This window comes from Peromyscus maniculatus, chromosome 1 (genome assembly GCF_049852395.1).
Source record: "Peromyscus maniculatus bairdii isolate BWxNUB_F1_BW_parent chromosome 1, HU_Pman_BW_mat_3.1, whole genome shotgun sequence".
NCBI classification, from domain to species: domain Eukaryota; kingdom Metazoa; phylum Chordata; class Mammalia; order Rodentia; family Cricetidae; genus Peromyscus; species Peromyscus maniculatus.
In genome coordinates, this window is record NC_134852.1 from 60474946 (window position 1) to 60498260 (window position 23315).

At 49.5% G+C, this 23315-nt stretch overlaps 1 protein-coding gene and 1 pseudogene across 11 annotated transcripts in view; both read right to left on the reverse strand.

The window, feature by feature from the left end:
• The window catches only part of Nav2 (neuron navigator 2), a 654337-nt gene that overhangs the window by 280945 nt on the left and 350077 nt on the right, over positions 1–23315 (reverse strand). Inside the window, exon 1 of one of the 11 annotated variants that reach the window (XM_076543379.1) lies at positions 20725–21091. The exons of the other annotated variants lie outside the window; for them this stretch is intronic. Coding sequence (XP_076399494.1) covers positions 20725–20775 — 51 coding nt within the window. The 5' untranslated portion in view covers positions 20776–21091. Of the gene's footprint in view, positions 1–20724; positions 21092–23315 lie in introns of those variants that run through there. 11 annotated transcript variants of the gene reach the window in all.
• Positions 16760–16859, reverse strand: LOC121826962 (U6 spliceosomal RNA; annotated as a pseudogene).

Consider the following 23315-nt stretch of genomic DNA (forward strand, 5'->3'; position numbering starts at 1 on the left):
TGTCAGGGGAGGTAGGAGATAACTGAACCGAGCACAGTGTTTGGCAAATGTTACCTCTGAATCACCAAGTCCCAATTTGGGCTCCCATAGTAGTGAAATCAAAGAGCCGGCTGTCCAGCAAAAAGCCTGGGGACTCCCTGCTGGTGGCCCCTTTCTAACAACCCAAGAGCATCCTTGCTGGTTGGCCACACTTAGGCCTGCTCCACTGCCTCCGCACAGCTTTTCAAAGCCATCTTCCCACAGCAGAGGAGATTGGGGGTGACAGTTCCAACCCAGATTTATGGAAACCCACAACGGGAAGATTAACATTCCAAGAGCTATCTGGATAAGATGAGCCAGATGCCTGGAGTCTTGCGAAAGCTTCTCGCCCTGCATTGGTGGTGGCAGCATCTGGGTGGTCAACAGGCTCGCAGCTCCCTGAATGCTGGGAAGGGAGCTCTGAGGGGGCGGTGCGGGAGGGGGTCTATTACAGAAGAGATGCTGTGACAAAGCCAAGTTAGCAGGTTCAGTGCATCTGCTAACAGACCGGCAGCTGGTGAGGCTGTGGTGCAGTAGTCACTTCAGGGAAGCCGTGACCCTGCTGAGCTCAGGGAACCATCTTCAAGTGTGGGAAGAAATGCATCTGTCGATGTCTGATGTCCACAGTGCCAGGAAGCAGAGGATGGGACCAGGACCATCAGGCCATGCAGGCCCTGGAGGCTAACTCATTAGGAGGAAGGCCACACAAGCTGACTTCAGCCCCCACACTCCCACATGCTCACGGCTGAAAGAGAAGGTGACAGGTATTTCTAGAACTCCTAGCCTGTGCGTATCCACCACGATGCTTTGCCCTGCTGACTTCACCAACTTATTACGAAACACATGATAAGGGTCACTGTTATCTCGGTCGCTCAGAGGGGGAGACAGGTAGGTGCTCAGGGACACTAAGTTCCCGAGTTCTAGGGGCCCCTGCCCCCAAAGTGGCAGGCTATGGTGCTGAAGCGGGGATTTCTGAATTCAAGGACTGGCTCTCTTCCACCAGAAGCATCAGCTCCCAGTGTCTGTTTACACAGGGGCTGACCTGTTCCCACTCACCACCATGACCAGAGTAGATTAGCTGGAAAGGTAAACCACTGCACTCGGGAGGCTCAGACAGGAAGTTCACAAGTTCAAGGCCAGCCTTGAGGTACACAGCGAGTTTGCGATCAGCTTTGGCTACATGAGACAGGAAAAGGGGGCACAGGAAGGGGAGGGGGAGGAGGGGGAAGGGGGGAGAGTGGCAGAGGAGGAGAAAGAAGAGAAGGAAGGTAAGGAGGGGGAGGAGGAAACTCAGGTGAGAGAGAGAGGGGGAGGGAAGGAGGAAGTGTGGATCAGATTGCTTATGTCACTATCAAGGCATTGAAAAGCCCTACAGAAGAGAAAAAGGGAGAAGGAGTGGTGTGTGTGAAAGCTGACCCTTGACCTTAAAGATCAAAACCACTGTTGAGTGAAGGAAACACGCTTTTCAGAAGGTGCTGCTTCATTGCCCACACTGAAAGCCTCACACTCCCTAAGGTTCAGGCTTTGTTAGGGAGGAGGTTGTGCTCTTGGAAAAGCCACCTAGGAGGAGGACAAGCACTGAACGCACAGGGGCCTCCTGGCCTTGCCTCCTCTTGCTCCCTGCCTCTGGCCGGCCTTTTCCATGTGATAACCAAGCCCACATCCCCGGCTGCACTCGCCTGCACACTTCCTCTCCTGCTCTCCTGGGACCCTTTCTATGGTGGAAGGCAGAGCCCAGAATTCGTGGCCTTGCATGCAGACCTCGTTGCTACGTGGCTTCTCTTCCCCTCCTGCCTGCCTCCCTTCGACCCACACCACGGCAGTGTTGCTTTGGGGGTGGGCATGCCAGCTCCAGGCGCAGCCCTGCTGGTGTTTAGCATCATGGCTCCGATGCCTAACCCTAGGGTGGCCTTCCGTGTGTTACTAGGCTTTCTGAGGCTAAACTACTGCAGATAAAGCAAGAGCACAGACGTGAGGACTAGAGAAGGCCGAGGACAAAGGGAGCTGGGGCTTTTCAAGCCCTCAGGCCGGCAGGGCTAGCTAGCACTGCAAGTTCACCTCTGACTTCCCCACACCGTGAACCTCCCTACCACAGCCTTTCACATACCCTGACAGAATTCCGCAGGGCCCAGGTCAAGCCCACCCTCCACTCTCCTTCCTTGACGCGGCTGGTACCATGTACATAGGTTCTGCACTCACCCTGCATCTCCGCCTCATCTCCTAGTAGTTTTATTGTCTGTTGACACTCCACTTTGGCCTGGGCCCAGGCTTTCTTTCAACCGCTCCTACCTATTGCAGAAACCAGGAAACCAACACAAGTCCCAGATCGCCTTGCGTTTCTGGTAGGCAGGAATGAGATGGAGACCACCTTTCTTGTTGGAAGAACAGAAGTCAGGCAGGTGTGGTTGGAGTCTTGGTTTCAGGGTTACAATACTAGAGGTCTAGAGGTGATGGAAAGGGAAAGTAGCTGCGGGAAGGTCTGAATTCTGTTCACTGGGAGTTCTGTGAGCGCCCCGTTCATGTCTCTTTCTGCTGGTGTTACCTCGTTGCTAGTTTCCAGACTAACCCCAAATAATGAGTTCTCCAGTTGCACTCCAGTTCCTAAGGCTCATACCCCCTCCACCTCCATCCCACCCACCCCCACCCCCGCCATCTATGTGCAGTTCAGTGTCCAGCCCCGCTCTTAGGAGCTGCTCACCACACAAGACCACTGGGGAACAGATTTATTTCCATCCTCGAAGCCAGCTGAACTCAAGTGGACACCTTCTCACAGGGTCTTTCACCAGCACCGCCATCTGAGGAACTGACAGAGGAGAGCATTGCCCAGCCAGCCCTGCCCAGAGCCAAGGAGGGCTGCAACACCTACAAAGTCTTATGCCAGGAAAAGAAGCGACTGCCCACATTTGTCCTATGGCAAAGGCCAAAAGCAATCCTGTCCTGGAGGTGACTTTCACTCTCCTTGTGAATCAGCTTTTTCACTGGTGTCTACGTTCCCCACCAAAACATCCTGACCATCATGGGAGCCTCCCCTTAGGTCTCTTTATTTCTCACTGGTCACCGATAGCTTGGAGAGTGGGCAGGGCTAGTGGCAGAGCGCATGCTGAGCATACATAAGGCCGTGAGTTTGATCCCCAGCAGTATAAAAAGTTAGAGCAGTTAAACAGTTTTCTCTTTACATAAAGTTATTCAGATTAAGTAGTCAATGTGAAGAGAACAGGAAATAAGTAAGTGACACAAGCTGTAGACAAGTCAGGCAAAAATGGCAAATCTCATATAAGAATGACTATACTTGGTGACAAGGTGCTAAGTCAAACATTACAAATATATTTACTGGAGAATTTAAAATATCTAATCTATTGGACTTATCAAAACAGCATGAGACGTCTCTGAGAACGTTCACAATTCATTGGAAATAACTTACTGCCCCACTTTGTGAGCTCTTGGGAATAATTTGGTTACAGGGAAATGGCCCACCAGAGTCAGGCCAGAAGCCTGGCATAGCCTGGGGCACTGGGCAGGGTGTTTGGTCTCCGTCGGGAGCTGGGGACAGGAGCTAGTGTGGTGCCCACATCACAGGACACTAAGTAGGGCACCCATGGCTTTGAAGTTAAACCGCTGACTTCAATGATCACCCCATTTAAAATTCTCTTTGAATTCAGTTTTCAACATATAGAATCTCAGTTTGCCCTAGTTTGCATTAACTGTCAACTTGACACAGCCTAGAATTACCTGAAAGGAATCTCAACTGAGTAATTTCGCCAGGTTAGTCTGTCTTTGGGGAATTGTCAGGATTACTGACTCGGGAAGACCTAGCCTATTGTGTGCAGCACCATCCCAGGGGAGGTGGTCCTGGGCTATAAAGGAAGTTAGCTACCTGTGCCCTTGGGAGGGAGGGAGAGGACAGGTGAGCAAGGAGCATTCCTCCGTGGTTGCTGCTACAGCATCCTGCCTTGACTTCCCTCAATGGACAGTGACCCGGAAGTGTAAACCAAGCAAACCCTTCCCTCCCCTAAGAATGAAACTAGGGCAGAGTTACAGGAGGGGGTAATTTGTAATTAATTATCCAAATACGTGAGCGGGAAGTGGGAAAGGGCACAGACCTAAGTGGAAGAACTAAGAAATCGCTAGGTGCAAGTTCACAATCACAGGAGGGAAAGGTGGCTGGTATCTTCTCTCCAGCCGGCCTGTAAACGTACACACTTGTCCTAAGGGGAGCACAGGTCAGCAGCAATGGCAAGAAAGTAATTCATTGCTCATGGGGCCAAATTTGGCCAAATCCCTGGTAGACCTGCCATAGCCAGTTTTAGCAAGATGTCACAAAGAATATTCTAGACCGTACTCGATAAAGGAACCATCTTCTGGGAAAATGGCTGTTATATCCATTGCCAGCAACAGCGGCATATAAGGTCCCAGCTTTCTGTAGGGTGAGGTCCTGCCTGTTTTGTTAGGCAAATGAGCTGAGTTCCTCCCCAGCAGTCCTTAGGAGGTTAAAACAATCAGAAGTGTAGGCCACAAACTAGATCACACAAAGATTAAAAAAGATACCTAACTTTGCAATCTAACCACAATAGCAACAACATCTTACCTCAGCATGCCATCCATCCTCTCCAGGGACTAATAGGAGGTGATAGGAGGCAAGCAGAGGAAAGATGACAGAGGATCTCCCAGGCCGCCACTTCCAGGGTGAGGTGAGATGGAGTCTCTTCTACATGCAGGGGACAGCCACAGAGAGGCTTCAATAGTGTGCAACGCAATGTCATTTCCGTTCTCAGGAGGTCAACCTGAGAGGTGGGGTCACGAGAGGAAGCGGGGAGGTCAGGCCACAGGTACAAGAGGCTGGAGGATGGTGACAGCGAGGGGAGGGAGAGAAGAGAGCCTTTGAAGGGGAGCGAATACTCTAGGGAGATCTGAAACGAAGCTTCATGAATACATTCTATTGCAACTTTGCTGGAATTTCAGCTGCTTTGATTGACTTTTCTAAATTCAGTTACCATAAAAGGAGGAACTGATTAGACACACACCAAAAAGCTCTAATCCAAAACCAGACATCTTCAAATTTAATGTTTGCACCCAGGACAATGCAGGGCACCCATTCCAACAGTCCTATAGAAAAAGACCCACTCAGACGGAGTTGTGGGGTGCTCCCTGGCTTCCACCAGCTTCCTCCATTCCTCACAACTCCAATTCTCAAAATTCTTACTCTGCAGTTTTAAAGTTAAGCACCCAAAACCTCCTCAGAACATACCAAATGTAACTTCTAAGGAAGAATGTGCTACGGCATTATGCTTCAGTGAGCCTAGAAAGCATGTCCAGATAGGAGTATCAAGGGCACCTATCAATCAATGTAGCCGGAAGTCTCAAATAAGGCAGAAGGGCTGTTCAGAAGGGACACATAAACCAGGCATGCAGCGAGGCCTGCCCAGTGGGCTCCCTAACTGCTGGGAAATTTCCAGAGAAGGCCTTTGCCTCCAGCTGCCTCAAAGAACAGCAGAGGCCCATAGGCCCAGAGCTCTGCTCCCCCACAAGCCTCATGTGCCAATGGCATCCAGACAGCTAGAACACGGCTCTATAGTGAGTCCAAAAGTCTCCCTTGCTGCAGCCTAGGGGGCAGCCAGGCCTGAGAAGCCAAGACACTAGCCAAGTCCTGCTCTGGGTAGGAGTAGGGGCCATGTACCAACTGCTGAGACTCATGCACTTTGGCAGTGAGAGTTTTGACTGCTGGGATTTTGTGGGGAGAGGAAATAGCCACAGAACTTTAGCAAGTGCCCCCGGCACAGACACTTTTGAGGCCTGTGACCTGGCCTAGGCATATGTGTCTGGGAAAACAGGCAGAGACATTCTCCATTAGGTCTCAGAATGGGTTTCCTCTCTGCCACACATATGCGGAGTAAGCACTCTCTGGCCCCTCCCTCTGGAGGCCCAGTGCTGTGCTGAGCAGAGAGGGCAGGAGAAATGTCCACAGCAGCTGGGCAACCCATTAGCACCGCTGTTCAATGTTTGCTACCCCTCCCTCCAGTCTTATGAGATAGAAACAGGTGACCATCTCCATATAGAGGAGGCACAAGTGAAGCCCAGAACATGGAGCCAGTGATGATAATGCTGACGTTTGGAGGAGTCAGTCCCAAGTCCTACAACTTTTCCAACACCTCCACCTGCTTCTACCTCTCCCCTGGCCAGGTCTTCCTTGGGGAGACTGGGTGGCTGCCACGTGGATGGTCACAGCCCTCCCTACTAACCAACCACTTGCCCATCCCAAGCTCCTACCTAGCTTAAGAAAAGTAACCGTTGTTGATATCCTCCCTTGGGAACTGTTTTGTGGGGGAGAAAGACTCTACAGCACCCCAACCGCTTTGCCATATGAATTCACCAACAGCAATGGGCTGGAGCTTTCCTGGGGAGCCAGGAGCTCCTCTGAACAGTTCCCAGGCCCAGCTTCCTACAGATCTGTTAGCCTATGCTCCCGGCAAAAGGAAAGGCGCTCTGCAGGCTGGCTGCTCACAGGCCCCAGCAGATGTGAAGTGCAGGGTGGGTGGGGCAGGGGAAGGCTTGTCCTCCTGCCATCCAGCAGCTGGTGAGGTGGTAATGGTTAACCTGGGACCAAGTGCCACTGTTTCTTGGCATTCTTACTGTGAGTGATGTCTGCTCGATATGAGACTTGACTGCAGTTGGGGCTAGGCATAGTTTCTAATGAGGGCTTATGGGTATAGATTCTTTAAGCCAGATTGATCTGAGCTCAAAATTGTGGTTCTCCTTTTCACTAAGTCTATAACTTTGGGCCAGCTATCTTTTGAGACTTGGTTTCACTATCTATCAAAGGGGAACACTAATAGTACATAAGCCACAAGGCTGTTGTGCAGATAAATGAGATAATCCATGTAAGGCGATAGAACAGTTCTGCCTATGCAGCAAGTGCCCCATCACTGTGACTTGAATTTGAAAATGCAGGTAGTACTTTCTCTCTCTCTCTCTCTCTCTCTCTCTCTCTCTCTCTCTCTCTCTCTCTCTCTCTCTCTCTCTGTGTGTGTTTGATAGCTGGTGTCTTCTTCTGTCACCCTCCACCTTATTGTTCCATAGAATCTCCCACTCCACCTGAAGCTCACTGATACAGCAAGAATGACTGACCCAGGAGCCAGAAGAAACCTCCTGTGCTGAGATTACACACATATGCCTCAGTGCCTGGCTTTTCATAAATGACAGGACTCAACTCAGGTCCTCACCCTTGCTCAGCAAATATTTTACTGATGGAGCCATCTCCCTTGTGCCTGAAAAATACAGCAGTCTTCTCTTTAAGTGGTCAAGTCACTGATGCCGAAGAGTCAGCAGATGCTCCCCTGAGTCCAACTCTTGGGAAAGGAGAGACCCAAGCAACTGTGTGGGGCTGAGCCAAGTCAAAGCTATAGCTGACTCCTCCATGGCATCCTCACGTCTTGGGATGAGAGATGTGAGTATACTTGAATCTTCCAAACGGACATGTTCTGATTTTGGATCAGCTACCATACTACACCAGAATTATCACTACAGAAAGGATACCCAAGGCTCAGAGATGCTAGATCACTTTCTTGGGGTCACAGAGCCAGTGAGCAGCAGCTGAGAACTCATACAATAGCCAGAATAGCAGTAATACTGTGCTGTGACAGGTACTGCCATGAGCCCTCCACAGTCTTCCACAGATCCCAGGAGAAGAGGGACCACGGTTATCCCCCACACAGATGAGAAAATTTGAGGTCTGGATGGTTGCACAGGTGAGTAGCTGTGCTGGACAGGGACTGAGGAAACCAGACTCCAGCAGCCTTGTTCTGTTTCTTAGACTACCTTGCACCCTGAGAAGCCCTGGATGTACTCATCAGACTATTCTGCCTCTATGAAGGAAAAATGGCTCCTGGGGCACCCGAGAGTAAAAACTGCATTGGGCTGTAGTCAGGGTTGTTGGTCTGTGACCTTAAGCAAATCCCTTTCCCTCTCTGGATGTCAGCTGGCTCAAGTATAAAAGAATGGGTTTGCACTGGAACTCCGCATTGAAAACATACAGCCCTGACCGTATATGGCTCTCTGAACTGGGCCATCCTCCTTCCCGGGGAAGACCATGAGGGCCGTAAGAATGTGGGCCAAGGCTGCTGACAGGCTCCTTCCCGGAGCAAGCCATGGCCCTTCTGGGTACACGAGTGCTGCATACAATGAACGGCAGAGCCGGGGAGATCCTGGGCAACTTACCAGGCCCTTGGTTTTTCCCCTTTGGCAGAGAGAAGGAAGTTAGTTGCCTTTGTGGGTTGCTTTGAGGTCATAAAAATGGTCATAAAGCATTTTCCCAGATTCAAAGTCCAGGTTTGCAAAATGCTGTTGAACTCAGCCATGAGAAGAGTAATCAGAGAAGAAGTCGGGGCTTTGCAAGATTCCCAGAAAGTAGTCTGAGAATGTAAAGAATCTTCATGACTTCTCCATGCTTCATACAGCTGGGGCTCTGTTCCAGGGAGGGGCAGAGAGGCCCCAGCGCTACTGCAAGACAACTAGCAATGTGCAAAACAGTGTGCCAAGATGCTTAGCCCAATTATAGTCTATCCTGTCCAACCAATTCTTCATCTCACCATTGGACAGTCCATACTCAGAGGGCATGAGTGATTCTGTCTTTAATCGAGACCTGACCGATTCATTTCTAAGATGAGACCTGGGTTCACTTCTCTTATACCAACTTGCATGATTCTCTTTGATTTGATTCCAGTCTATGCCTAGCTGATATTCACAAAGGGCCCAACAGTAAGCCATTTTAGGCTGTCCCCATTCTTGCTGTTTGCTTGCTTTTGAGAAAGAGTCTTGTGTATCCCAAGCTGGCCTCAAACTCACTATGTAATGGAGGATGACCCTGAACTTCAGATTCTCCTGCCTCCTTTCTTAGGTGTAGGATTATAGGCATGCACCGTCACACCCAGTTTTATGCATGCTGGGGATGAAACCCAAGGCTCTGTGCATTGCTAAGCTACCAACCTCATACCAGTTCCAGTAACAGTGAGGCCTGCAAACACATCCATGTCTTCTACTTGGGGCTCGGGGAGGGCAGGTCAAACCTCCCTATACCAAAGGTTTGAGAACATCAAGGAATGGACCTTGGAATTTCTTTCTTTCTTCCTTTCTTTGTTTCTTCCCTCCCTCTTCCCTTCTCTCTCTCTCTCTCTCTCTCTCTCTCTCTCTCTCTCTCTCTCTCTTTCTCTCTCTCCCTCTCTTCTTTCCATTTTTTGAGGCAGAGTTTCTCTGTGTAGCCTTGGCTGTCCTAGAACTCACTCTGTAGACCAGACTGGCCTCAAGCTTAGAGATCCAACTGCCTCTATCTCCTGAGTGCTGGGACTAAGGTTGTGCACCACCATACCCAGTTGACCTTAGTATTTCAGGGGCTTAACAATGCCTTTTTTTTTTTTGAGACATTATCTTCTGTAGCCCAGGTTACCCTTGAATTCCCAATCTTTATGCTTTTACCTCCCAAAAGCTGAGATGACGGAATTGGCACCAAATACATCACAAAAGGCAGGTGCTAAGGGCACTACTGGACATCCTGTAACCTGTGGGACAGGCTTCAGGGACTTGTCTGTCAAGCAGATGTCAACCAGGAGATGGGCCGAGAAACCCTGGCTTGCAGGAGTAGAAAGAGCAAAGGTGGGGGGCTGATGGGGGCGTTATTTAGCACTACATCTGGAACGTATTACCCTTGAAATATTCACGCTAAATTATCCTTGGCACCACACTGCTTGGAATGGAGCAAGTAAACGTCAGGGTTGGCATGTAGGCTCTCTAAGAAGAGAGTCAATCCTAGTCCTCTGAGCCAGGAACACCTAGGACGCACGAGTCGCTCTCCTGCTAGCTGCACAAAGATTTCATAAAGTCACGAAAATCCGTGCCTTTCCCCTTACCATTCACCCCACCTGCAATCTCCCCTTTCTCACCCCACCTCCCTCCAGCTGGCCCTCAAGTCCCAGCTTCGGGAAGTTTTCTAAAGGTCCCTTAGCCTGCAGACAAGTCCGAATTTCTAGAACCTTTTTTAAATAAAAAAAAAATACTATTTTTAATTAGAGGTGTGTGGGTATGTGTGCATGCACATGCATATAGAGCCCATGAGGGCTAGAGGGAGACACTGAACCTCCCAAGAGCTGAAGTTACAGGTGGCTGTGGCCCACCTGACATGGGTGCTGGGCTATGAACTTGAGTCCTTTGCCAGAGGACTAAGTATTCTTAACCACTGAGCCATTCCCAGAACCCTCTTAACTCCATCTACCATCTACTGAGCACTAGTGCTGACTCCCCATGAGAAAAGACTCAGCTAATCTTCCAGGGTTCCCACCAGAGACTCTGAAGTCCAGACGAATTGTCATTGGTCCAAGATCATGATGATCTGGACCAAGTTATGCTGTTGCTAATGTCAGTGCATCACAGACTCCCTCCTCAGCTTCAGTAGCCACCTCGGGGAGGGGCAGGGGTTCTATGTCCTGCTGAGAAGCCAGTCATCCATCTGGCATGCTGTTTACACACACACACACACACACACACACACAAATGGCAGCTCTAGGTTCATGCTGAGTAGTGTGTAGAAGTGTTCTGTCCACATGAGTCTGCTTGCCCCAGTTTCTCTGTGGAAAGCTTGGCAGCAAGCAACCACATTCATGGAAAGAAATGGAACTTTTCCCCTTTGCCCTTTGTCCCAAGTTCCCACTTAGGTTCCCAGGAAAATGACTCTCTACTCATTTATTTGGCATTTTCTCTATAACCAGGTTGCTCTTCCCACAAGAGGAGTTGTGCCTAATCTGGCTTGGCACAGGTCAGTGTAGGGCACCCTCTGTGTGTCCACAGATTCCTAATCTGCAATTCCATCAGCAAACAGATCAAAAATCTTTTTTAAAAACTGCATTTCTGCTGAACGTGTCCAGACCTAAACAATGTGTGTAATAACTAATTACATGCCATTCAATTATTAAGTTCTGTAAGTGATGCACAGATGAGTTAAAGAACACAGAAAGGTGTGTGTAGGTCATATGAAAACACCATTTTACACAGGTACCTGAGCATCACAGCTTGTGCTATTGGCAGGAGTCTGGGTACCAGTTCTACCTGGATACCAAAGGATGCCTTGGGACCCCAGGTCACCAGTAGGTAGTGTTGCTGTGTTTAAAGCCAGGCACAAGGCTCCATGAAGTCCTTTTTACTCTCAGGAGAGGCACCTCTGGCCCTCTTTCTCCTCATTCCTTAGAGCCTGGGGTGAGACAGGTTAGGCTGACCCTGTGGACTCAAGCAGGCGAGGTAAGAAGGCAGCTTGCCTTTGGATTCAGTCAGAGTCTCTGCAATTTATCAACTGTCCTGGAGCTAGGGAGCTAACAAGGCAGCTTAGTGAAGGCCACGGGTTCTGTCCCCAGGAGGAGAGGAGGGATGGGGGCACAGGCATTGCTTACGTTGATTCACATTCCACTTGTACCATTTGGACCACAGTGTAGATAAATATTCAACAGAACTTGAAAAATGCTATGAATAACTTCCAACGTGGTACTGCCAAAACCAATCCATCATGTCTAGCTGGCTACTCTCTGCTGCAACTCCCTCTTGCCTTACGGATCTCTCAGGACTGCAGTACGCATTTCCCAGGCTAAAAGCCTCAGGACTCTTCAAACTCTCCTTGTCTCCGCTTGCCACTGACAACCAGTTGGCAAGCCCTGCCTGTGAGCCTACTGAGAGGCACGCTCACCAGCGGATGCCTTTCCTGCAACACCAGCATCCAGCTCACGCTTACAAGAGAAGCCCTCCAGAGCACAAATGCTGGGGGGGGGGGAGGGAGCGGGATCTTCCTCACCTTCCTATTTCCTGGACTGGACACAGCATTTGGTGCATGCAAAGCATTTAAGACCCAGAGCAACTAGAGAGCCACCACTCCAATGGACAGTCTGATGCCACAGAAATTCAAGGAGGCTCAACCCATCTTCCAAATGTGACTGCAAGTATCAGAATTAAATGTCTTCATCAGATAGCCTGTTATTATATACAACAGGTTAATTAACTCTACATCCACTAAGTTGAGACCCAGAACCTACTGGGTCCTTCTTGGGAACACACGGTAAAACCCAGAAGTAACGGGGCCTTGTGATAACTTGCTTCTGATGTAAAGGGCCTGGTGTCTTGCCCCAGTCTCAGTCCAGGATCACATTCTCCAAGGAGGAAAGGTGTGGGAAGAAGCCTGCAGGACACATATGAGGCGGCATCCAAATGACAGGTGCAAGGTAGATGTCTACATTCTCCATTTTCCCCAGACCCAGTGTGTTGGGGTTTACCCAGGAGCCATGCCAGAAGATTATTGGAGCTGCCCTCAAACATCTAGGACATAACATGTTACTGCAGAACCCTGGAAATGCTTAGCCAATGTTGATGGTGGAGTGAACCGCTGCTGGGTTGGGACCCAGCTGCAGCTAAAACCAAGAGGTTTAGAGCCACAAGAGATTCAGCTCTTCCCACTAGCTACCCCAAGGACTTACTTGTTTTTATTAGGCTTATAATAAGAAACCCTGGATTGCATACAATCACTCTGCATACTGCTGAAAAATAAAAGTGGTGACTATGCACTGGGCATGTAGCAGGTGCTGGGTGACTTCTAGGGAACGAAAGGACGGCACCTCTGTGGCTGCCATTGATTCTGATGAAAAGGGATTGGTGACTGGCTCTGGATCTCAGCCCAAAACCATATTCTCCAAGTAAGATAAGTATCAGCTCTTCTGTGAAAATGCATGTGCTAGGAAGGATGCGGATGACACAGTCAAAATCAAGGCATGTGAGATGACATTCTTTATCCACATCCACACCCATGTAGATCCAGTCAATAGGACTTGGCAGTTTCATTTTTATTTTACATGTTTGGTGTTTTGCTTGTATGTGTATCTGTGTTGCATGCATGCCTGGCGTGTCTGATCCCCTGGGACTGGAGTTACAGATGTGACTCCATGTGAGGCACCATGTGAGGCTCACAGTTCTACATTGTGAGGCACCATGTGGGTGCTGGGAACCAAACTTGTGTCGTCTGGAAGGGTAGCCAGTGCTCTTAACCACTGAGCCATCTCTCCAGCCCCAGGATTTTGCAGTTTAAATGTCATGGGATGGAACTGTAGACAATCTTTGTCAAGTGCCTTTTAGGAGTTTAGGTCAATCATAATGGATCCTCACATGTCTATAATATACACAACTTGGGGAAAAAAGGGACAGGGAGATGTTTCATCCTCTGATTTCCCACATTCACTCTTTCCTCTCTTTGGCTAGCTTGCCATCCACACGTGCCCACGAGCAGCAGTCTCCTTCTCAGACATAAGGTGGCTGCTCATTCATCCTTCACAGAGGGTGAAGCATCTTGCAAAGGGTAAAAGGGCAGGGAACAAGTTGCACAAAGTCAGGAAGCATGATCTAAAACAGGCCTGGCTGCCGAGTTTCCCTGGACCTGAAAACTACATATTCAAATAATAGCCCCCTTAGACCAAAATATGGCTCAAGCTGGAATAATACACAGCCAGAGAGGCAGTGGGTCTGCTTCTAAGAGTTGAAAACTGCTATGTCTATGGCTCCCCACACTCCCAGTGCAGCGGCCAGGCTAGACATTACTTGGTAGAGAGAACATCTACTACCACAGTTTGCACTTTAAAAAAAAATGATGCAATAAACTCAGTTGGTTTAATTTCCAAACATGAACTCATTGCTATCTCAGGAAATATCACTTTACTCTTTAGATTAAATGTTATCCCAAGTACAGGAGGCATTCAACAGCGAGAAAGTAATGTACTTTAACTGGCTTCTCCAGACTCAAATTTCACCTAAACAAGTTTTATACAAAGATTAGCCAAGAACTGGGTAACGAGATACCACAGGGTTACGTCATCTGCAGCCCATTGCCAAAGAAACATGGCTTTTCCAGGCGCAGTTCTAAGCCCTGGCTCTTCTTTTTGCGCCTCTGTTAGAGAGACTCAAAGGGTGAGTAATGGCAGGTGTGTGGTGAGGGGTCATAAACAAGAAGCCCTAGGCTGGTCCCTCTCTGAAGTGCATGGCTGGGACTCCCTGTCTGACAGTCATGACATTCCAGGATTCTCAGTCCTGGACTCTGCTGTCCATTCTGGCTGTGGCTGCTTAGCTCAAAGTCAGTCAAATGGAGTTTGAGTCCAGCATGCAAGCATGGTGATTCTTACCCTCCACAAGACCATATGGGGAAACTGACAGATCAAATAAGCGCATCTCCTGAGTCTACTGCTCAGCTTAAGTTCCAACCCAAACAATAACATGCCTATCCTCAGTGCCTCACCAGGCTCAGAGAGGACAATTCCTCACCTCGGCTTGATGACTTTATAACTCAGGCCCTGGATTGAGACTTGGTTTGCAATAGCTCATTTAACTCTTACAGAATCCCCATGATGCTTATAACAGAGGAGGTGTGGAGGATACATGACCTGTCCAAGGTCACAATGCTTAAGGTAGTGGGATTCAGGATTTAACTTGATTGTGTATTAGCTCTGACACCCTTACACAGACATACATGCAGGCAAAACATCAAGGCATATAAATTAAAAATAAGTAAATTATGGGGGTGAGGATTTAGTTCAGGAGTAGAGCACTTGCCTAGCAAACACCAGGCCCCAAGTTCAGTCTTCGGCTCTGGGAGGAAGAGGGAAGACAAAAGCCTGATGGTAGCACCCATCTGTAATCCCAGCATTCCTACTGTGAGATAGGAAACCGAGACAGGAGAATTGCCTGGAGTAGGGTGATCAGCAATAACAAGACAGCTCCTGCCTCAACAAGGAGAAAGCTGACACCCCAAAATTGTCCTCTGTTCTGCACACACTTGCATATACATCATATATACACATAAACAATACCAATGAATGTTAAAAGAGAAAATAGACAAGTATACAGACAAGTTAAAAACTAAAAAGCCTGAGTACAGAAGACCTCTGCTGGCTCTGCCCGCTGGAATGAACAGCTCCTACCTGGAAGCAGCACAGACAAGTAGAGACAGACGGCTAAAACACAACCACACAGAAGGCCTTGAATGCCACGGACATTCGGGACTTCGTCCTTTACAAGCTCAGCTGCACTGAAGACTTCTGACTCGGGATGGCACCATTGTCTGTGAGTCCAGAATCCTGAAACTTCACCTGGGTGACAGCATCTGTGTCTCACCTCACAGTTTCACGACAGGATGGAGTTAACAGTTTCAGCAGCAAGGACAAGCCTCTCCCACCTCCCAGCCTTTCCAAGTCTCTCCAGCACACATGTCTAGTTGCCGTGTCTGAGCAGACCCGCATCACCTCATCCTGCCCCCCTGCCCCACAGCATCCTGGGTGGCTGGCTTGGCTCTCTGGCTGTCTTACCACCTCTCAGCCTGTAGCCCTTATCACATCACAGCCAGCACATCTGCAATGACATGAAAATCACAAGGACAACCCTTGGGACGAGCCCTGGGCTGGTGGCTGGCTGGGATGACAGCAGCCTACATGTCCTAGATAGATTAGAGACCCTAAGGAAGAGCTTAGTTAGCCACATGTCTTCTGGGTGGGTGGCATTATATAGTAGAGGTCAGAAATAGAAACCGAAAACTGTTTTGTACTAACTCCATACAAAAACAATTATGTCGGTAACATAGGCACAGCTGGGTCACCAGAGGGACTAATTATAAATCTCTATGCCTCTATTAACACAAAAATGAAGGAAAATGGGTAACTGCCCCAAATGTCATCCAAAGAAGTTACTTGCTAATTTCAGGGGTTTTGCTTTCTTCTTCAATATTCCAGTCTTTACTTCCCCAGTAATTAACCAAAGCTAAACCTTCTGCATATGCGACAGTTTTGATTCTGAAATGAAAGCAAGGCTTATTACGCACAGTAGAGATTCATATGGAAGCATTCCTGTCTACCCCAACCTGGCTTCTTGAAGAAAGGGTGGAATTTCTTGCCCTTGAGCATTAAGGGACTAACAGAAAACAGATAGAGTCCAGTAGCCAGCAGATGGAAAAGTCTGTGCCAGTTACAATTAGTGGAAAGCAGAGAAAAACCTTACAATGTCCAAGAGCAGAAATAACTGATATTTCCCAGTGAAAGACGGGAGTAACTTCTAATGAGTGCCAGTGAACTTTATTCTGAAAAAAAAAATGTAGCTGATGAAATGAGAAACAGCCTATTCAGGTAGAGGTGAGGAAGAGCTCACTGCGGCAAGGGATGTGTGCGTTAGTGTCATGGTAGTGATCATTTCACTGTGCGAACATACGTCAAAACCATTGCACGGAGCACCTTAAATATTTCTTTCTTTCTTTACGTGGCAATTATATTTCAAGCTAAGCTGGAAAAAGAAAACCCCGAAGAGGCACGTGTGTTGTTCGTGCATGGTGTATGTGTGTGGGCAGATGTGCCCGCCCACATGCATGTTGTGGAGGCCAGAGGTCAACTTGAGTGCCTTCCTCTACCACTCCCCATCTTCTTTCTTTAGACACAGTCTCTCACTGAGCCTGGAGTCCACCATTTCAGCGAGACTAGCTAGCTGCTCAGCACGCCTCTGGGATTTGCTCTCTCCGCCTCCCCAGTGGGTATGGCTACAGGCACAGGCCACCCCACTCAGCTATTTTTATGACTGCTGGGGATCTGAACTCAGGTTCCAGCTGGCTCAGCAATCACCTTACCCACTGACCCATCCCCCAAGATGCACCCTCGTCTTTTGGGTTTGTTGTTGTTACTGTTGTTTTCTCTCATATATTAAGAATACGGAATGCTTCACAGATTTGAGTGTCCTCCTTGCACGGGGACCATGCTAATCTTCTCTGTATGTGCTGCCAAAGTGAGCAAGCACGCTCGTGTTCTGAAGACGGCACCTGAGGGACTGCAGCAGGCTCCGCAGTACTGGTGCCTCCTGGGCTTTGAATCTAAGGAGAACAACTGTAGGAGGCACACAGAGGCCACAGCCCCTGACTCCTTCTAATTTCCCTATGAGCCTAGCTAAGGGCAGGCGGAGGGTGCACTCGGGGGTGGGGGTGGGGGGTGGGGAGCAGACTGACCAGTGCCTCTGGGGAAAGGTCAAAGGTTAGTGGCACATTCAGCATCATTATTTTTCATTATTCCCCATTCAGGGCTGCTTTCTCCATCATTTTGAGGGAGGGCCCTGTAAGTGTTTTGATTTTTGTTTTTGTTTGTTTGTTTGTTTGTTTTCAGGACTACTCACCCACCCTGACTTTCCTCTGCACCTTGTTCCCAGCAGCCCCCAGTGAAAGCAGGGCAATAGGCCAGAGCAGCTCACAAAGAGGCCCACAAAGAGAAACACTGCAGAGGGCGTGGTCAGGTCACACACTCTTGCAGCTCTATCTGTGCCCCAGCCCTGCTGGTCTCTAGGAGGCACACAGGTCTCGGAAGCGAGCAGTGTGATGCCCCGTCATTGCCACTGAAAAACCAGAGGCAAGTCACGGAACTCTGAGCCTCCTTGTCCTCATCTGGACAAGCAGGGGTTATTATCAAATAGTTTCTGGTTCTTGGAGTTGTGGGAAGATGAAATAGAATCCATGTAATCTGCAAAATAAAGTCTCCCTACACACAGGCTATTAAGATTATTTTAGCAACTCTTTTTATCTCTTCTTGACCACAAATGTATGGTCACTGTGTAAGATTTGAGATATAAGGAAAAGTTGGACAGAAAGAGTCTTGAGTGATATTTCCTCAAGCTTGGCATGGCTGGCCATGAGGGGCACTGCTCCCTTCTCTGTGTGCAGAGACATGCACACACACACACTCCTAGATCACCTCCTAGTCAGATGGCTGCTCTTCACCTCCCATCAACTAATTACCCGCCCCAAGCATCTTCTCCCTAATTTTCACAGCAGTCTTGAGAGATGCTCTGGTCCCTGGTTTCAGACCTGGAAGCCAAGGTCTAGAAGTCACATGACCAGAGCCTGGGCTCTGCGCTAGAACAGACTGCAAGTGTGGGGGGGGGGGGGACCAGTGCTTCTCTGGGTATCTTTTCTCCCACCACTCTGTCGGTTGGATGCTACCACGTCTCCTGTGATACCAGCTGCTCCAGCATCACCTCCTTGTCTCTCCATGCCCTGCCTAACACCAAAGAATCTAAGAGAAGGGAGCTGAGGGATGACAAGGATGTCCCAGTCACCCACAGTATGCTCCTGGCTGTGCCTAAGCTTATCCACTCCCAGCAGGAGCATCAGGCCTGAGCAGTCACCTCCTCTCACTTTGTTTCATTGAAGATCTACCAGTCACTGCCTTCTCTCCAAGGTGGGCAGGTGCATTTCTGACATTCCCCTGCAGAGATAACACAGAGAGATTCAAACTTTGTCTCTAATGATTCTTGACCTTATTTTTTTTGAAATCCAATTAGCTTCAAAATAAAACATGAAGTAAAACCTCTGCTCCACTATTCAACTAGAACAATGAATTCTCAAGCTGTGGGTTAGCCGACTTCATGTTTATTGAACTGCATCGATGATAAAAGTTGAGGCGCCCACCTCTGGCCCCAGGCCCCATTGTGGGCGGTTATTCACACACAATTGACTTCTAAGGCGGTCTCAGGGAACTCCCACCTGCTGAGAGCCAGTAATGATTCAAAGATAAGAAAGGTTTGCTTTCTCCAAGCCATTCCCCCAGCATCACAGGCAAAGTGAGACACAGATAGCTAAAGAAAACGACAGTGACAAGAATATTGGCTTTCCCACTTAATCCACACCAGTGTTTCAGACTCTGGTCTGGAGCCTGTTCCTAGACCACCCTGTATCATCTTTGCACAAGGGCAGAGAACTGCAAAACCCTGTCTTTCAGAAAGGGAAATGGGTTCAGATTTAGTGAATGGCAAGGTTAGAATTAAAACCCAGAGTCGGTGTGAGAAAAGGCCCTCAGTGATGCAGCTGGTGTGTCCACTAAGGTCACGTTCCCGGCAGAGCAAGTTCCAGCAGATGGCTGGTCGCTTGATACATTGATTTGTAATGTATTTGCTGCTTCTCAGACTCTGTGGAAGGGCTGAGGCCCACTTAGGGGACACACGAGGCTCTCTCTGAATGTCAAGACCCGGCCATGCATTTTCCTGACTGGGCTCTGGGCTGTGGGTATTCGGGATAGTAACTACTGCCTTGTGCATGCTAGCAGGTTGTCTGAGCTCCTCCGCCCCTCCTCTGCCTGTTTGGGGAAAGGGGTGCAGCCACCTTAGGTGGTCCTCACAGTTCATTTGAAAATGAGACAAGTCTAAAGACTCAGACAGACCCAATAAAGACTGACCCCTGACCTCTGCAAAAGAAAGCCCTCTCTATAGCTAAAGAGACAGCGAGGACGTCCCAGTTCTGACCTCAGGCACCTGTCACCAGTCCCCAGATGCCATCTACTGGGGCAGTTTTATGGTTTCCCTGCCTGGTACAGAATTTTCTTCATACAGTTTTCTTCCTAAAAGCCTTAGGTCTGGCAACCTTTGCCATTCAGACTGGGCCCCGACCCTCCTGTGCTGAATAGCGGGGTGGCAGCTCAGGCACGGCTTGGGGAAGAGGCAAGGTGAGCGCTGGCTCTCCTGCAGCAAGCTGGGAGAAGGCTGCAGGAAAGGAGCAAGGAGCTGCCATCCTGACCTGGAGCAGCAAAGGCGCGGAATGTCTGCTAATGTTACTGCACCTTAAACCAAGCTGTAAAACCGTAGCTTCAGGTTACACAGGCCAATCATAACACACACACAGTGTGAACACTGAGGTGTGCTTTTCCAACACACACTTCATTAGGTGAAGACTCTCAGGCTCTGTGCCCATTATTTTGCTGGGGTTGTTTCAAAACAGCATCTTTAATGAGCTCACCCCCAAAAGTATGAATTCCAGCTTGTCCATCCTATTCTTTATTGAGCTTTTATTATACACCAAGCTCCGTACTAGATCTGCAAAGTGGGAACCTTTGTCCACTGCATGCTAAGGACACTGACTAGATCGTAGCACTCTAGTCAGTGGGGGAATCACTCTAACTTCAGTGGGGGAATCACTATCCCTGTCAGCTGAAACCATCTGATAAAAAACAAAAAAACCTCACAAAGCCAAAGCCAGGAGAAGAGCCTTTGGATTGGATCACGTTTCCTGCTTGGGATGGGAAAACAATTCAAACTTCCCCGAGCCTCAAGGAAAGCACTACTGGCCTCACCTCTCCGGGGAAGCGGCGGCGGTTACTTTTGAAAACTGAGGGGAAAAGTACCTGAAGCCTGGAGGCTTCTTGCAAGCTTTAAGGAGAACTACCAGAACACTGTGAGGGAGGATAAGAAGGGGGGGGGGGGCACATATTCCCACCCCAACCCCAAATGAGCCAGCCCACAGGGGAGCAGTAGCCACGTGCATTCTAAAGGACTACAACACAATGCTGGCCAGGGGTCCAGGAGGCAGACCAGGCTGACCCAACAGCCGCCTGGGAGAATGCGGCTTTGCACCAAGGAGATGACCCTGGAGGTGGTGCAAGGCACAGAGACAGAGGTGGAAGGAATGGGGAGATAACTATCTCAGCTCTGCTCCCTTCACACACACACACACACACACACACACACACACACACACACACACACACACACACACACACACACACACTGAAACCTACCTTCGAAACAAAAAGAGAAATACCAACTGTGGAATCGGGGATTTTCCACTTCAGTAACAATTCAGGCTGTCAGGGAAAAGAGCAAAGTGGAGCTTGCGAGTCTGCCGTGTGCCCTTACCAGCTTCATGGTGGAATTATTCTGTTCCCAGCGCCACAGCATCACGCTCATCTTACTTCAGGGTGAGGAGGGAGGGGAAAGAGGAAGGGAGAAGAAAAAAGGAGCCGAAGCACCTGCCGGCCAAGTCCCTGGTCTGGCTCCGGCGCCAGGTCGTCCACTCTTCTGCAGCCCCTTGGGGCATCCCTGGTAGGCTACGGAGGTCACTTCGCCCAGCCCTGGGGGAACCCAAGGCGGGAAGAGTAGCCCTGCGCCCACACTTGTGGAGTGCGGTGCTCCCTCCGCGCGATCCAATTAACTCCCTCTGTGCACCAGCGCGCAGACGCTGGGGCCCCTGGGGCTCCGCGTGGTGGAGGGGGGCCACCGGCCACTGTCGCAGGGCCCGGTGCAGGGGGAACCGGAGAGCAGCCAGCCCAGCGGGGAGGTCCTTAACTCCTGCGAAGAGGGCGAGGGTAGGCGGGACAGCCTTGGGCAGGAGGGCGGGCTGCGATCCCGAGAGGGGGCTGTGGCTTCCAGGACCATTCTGGTTCTTAACCAGGACACCAGCTTGTATTTCCCCCAACATGTGCTCAGCTCCATCTCACTTTCTGCATCAAACTCACCCAAATTGTCCCATAGTAGCCACTGGCACCCCGAGGCAGCTGGAATCTGGGTTGTGGTTGTATGATAGACGCAGGCACGCAGGGAGGTGTGTGCACGCGAGCGCCTGCGCGCGCGCTCGTGAACACACACACACACACACACACACACACACACACACACACACACACACACACACACGTCCACACCCCTGGAGATATTTATTTCCTGCTCTGTGAAGGATGGAGCTTGGATGTTTTCAAACACACCTGGCAGCTGCAGGAGAAAGGACATCCGTAGCCTGCCAGGGGAGTAGGGGACAGGCGAGGACACATTTCCACGCTTTGTTTCCTTCCCAGTGTCCTCTACCTGCTGCAGGCTGGGTTAGGCTTTTCTTTCTCTGAAACTCTGGGCATTGGCACTCCTCCCCCAGACGACCCTGGTCACCCGGACCTCAAGCCTAGTCTGGCTTGGACAGCAGTAGCAGTTGAGGAAAGCAATGTTGCCTCCCCCAAACTGACAGAGTTGAGCTAAGATTCTTGGAACTAACCTATTATATGTTATTTCGTGTTATATGTTCTTTTCAGCAGCCAAAAGTTCACAATGAGAGGAAGTGAGAAGACGGGTCCCAACCTTTTGAAAAATGATTTTTAAAACAGACCAAGCAAATGAAAATGTCTCCCTATAACTTCCATCCTTCAGGATTTGACTTCTCTCGTTGTTAATAATAAATAAGTAAAATTTTAATTAAATCAATGTAATTAATATAATTAGTTAACTAATTAATTTAATTTAAATTTAATTTCTTTGGCTTAGCTCCCTGCCCTTCCACCCTCCGTCCCTGACTTTCCATGCTCCAGCGACTGTATATCAAGGCCCTCCCCATCTCGCATCTGACAGTTCCTTCCCTTGGAACACTGTCCCCCTAAACTCACCTGGGGTCTCCTCTCTAGGCTCACCTGCTCCGAAGGACTTTTCTTTGACTCTGTAAATGCAGCGACTTTCTCCCCCGCCCCCACACTCCTCTCTTCTGCCAGTGGTGTCGCCTCACTGCTGGGCTCACCGCTAACTCTGTGAACTTGTACTTTTCTACCTCTTCCCACTAGACAGGTTGCAGCCCTAACTATTGTGACCCCCTCCAGTGTCTGCCCACCCCTAGCGCTTGCCATGGTATGTGCTCCAGGGTGGAAGTTACCAGGTCTCTGCGGCTCAAGGGTAGGGGTACAGCCTGGAGGGGACAGCACACCACACACACATTTGCAAATGCATGTTTTGTATTAAAATAGACATATAGTCAGAAGCCAAATCTTAAAATATCTTTATTTTCCAGAACTAAAGCTTGACAAAAATCTTATTGGCCAAGACAGCAAAGCAGAGGCTGTCTATTGCTGTTTTATATTTTATCTAGGGGCCCATGGTCTGGGGAGGAAGACTAGAAGTCAGAGAGTCTCTGTAGATGCTACCAGCCCAGGGGCCCATGCATTCACCGGGGAAGCTGCTGTGGGCTCATGACACTTCCTAGGAGAGCTGCAACACTAACAGAGACAGTCCTCCAGGAAGTCACTGCAGAGTCCCAAATGCAGGCTTTGCTGGTCAGAAACAGAAAAATTGTTCATGATGCAAGAAAGAAGGAGAACAGAGGAGACACTAAACGCACTTGCCTGGGTTTCTACACAGGGACTAACGTGGGGACTTGTCCTTCCACACTCATTCACAGCAGATAGATGTGCTGGCTCTTGAGCCCCTCTGGTGTAGTGCATTCCTAGCCTTGGGTGGGGTACTGAGAAGTAGGAAAATTGCCTGTCTGGTGTGTGACTGGGAGGAAAGCAAGCACACACACTGGACAACTGGTCCACAAGGAAGAAGGCATGCACAGCCTGCAGAGAAGCGCTCGCAAGTGACACACTTTACCTAGGGAAACAGAGAGGCATCTGGGGACACCCACACCAGGAGGTGCAGGGACCAAGTGGCATGGCAGGGGTGGAGCAGCCACAATGAAGACCACTGGATGGCAG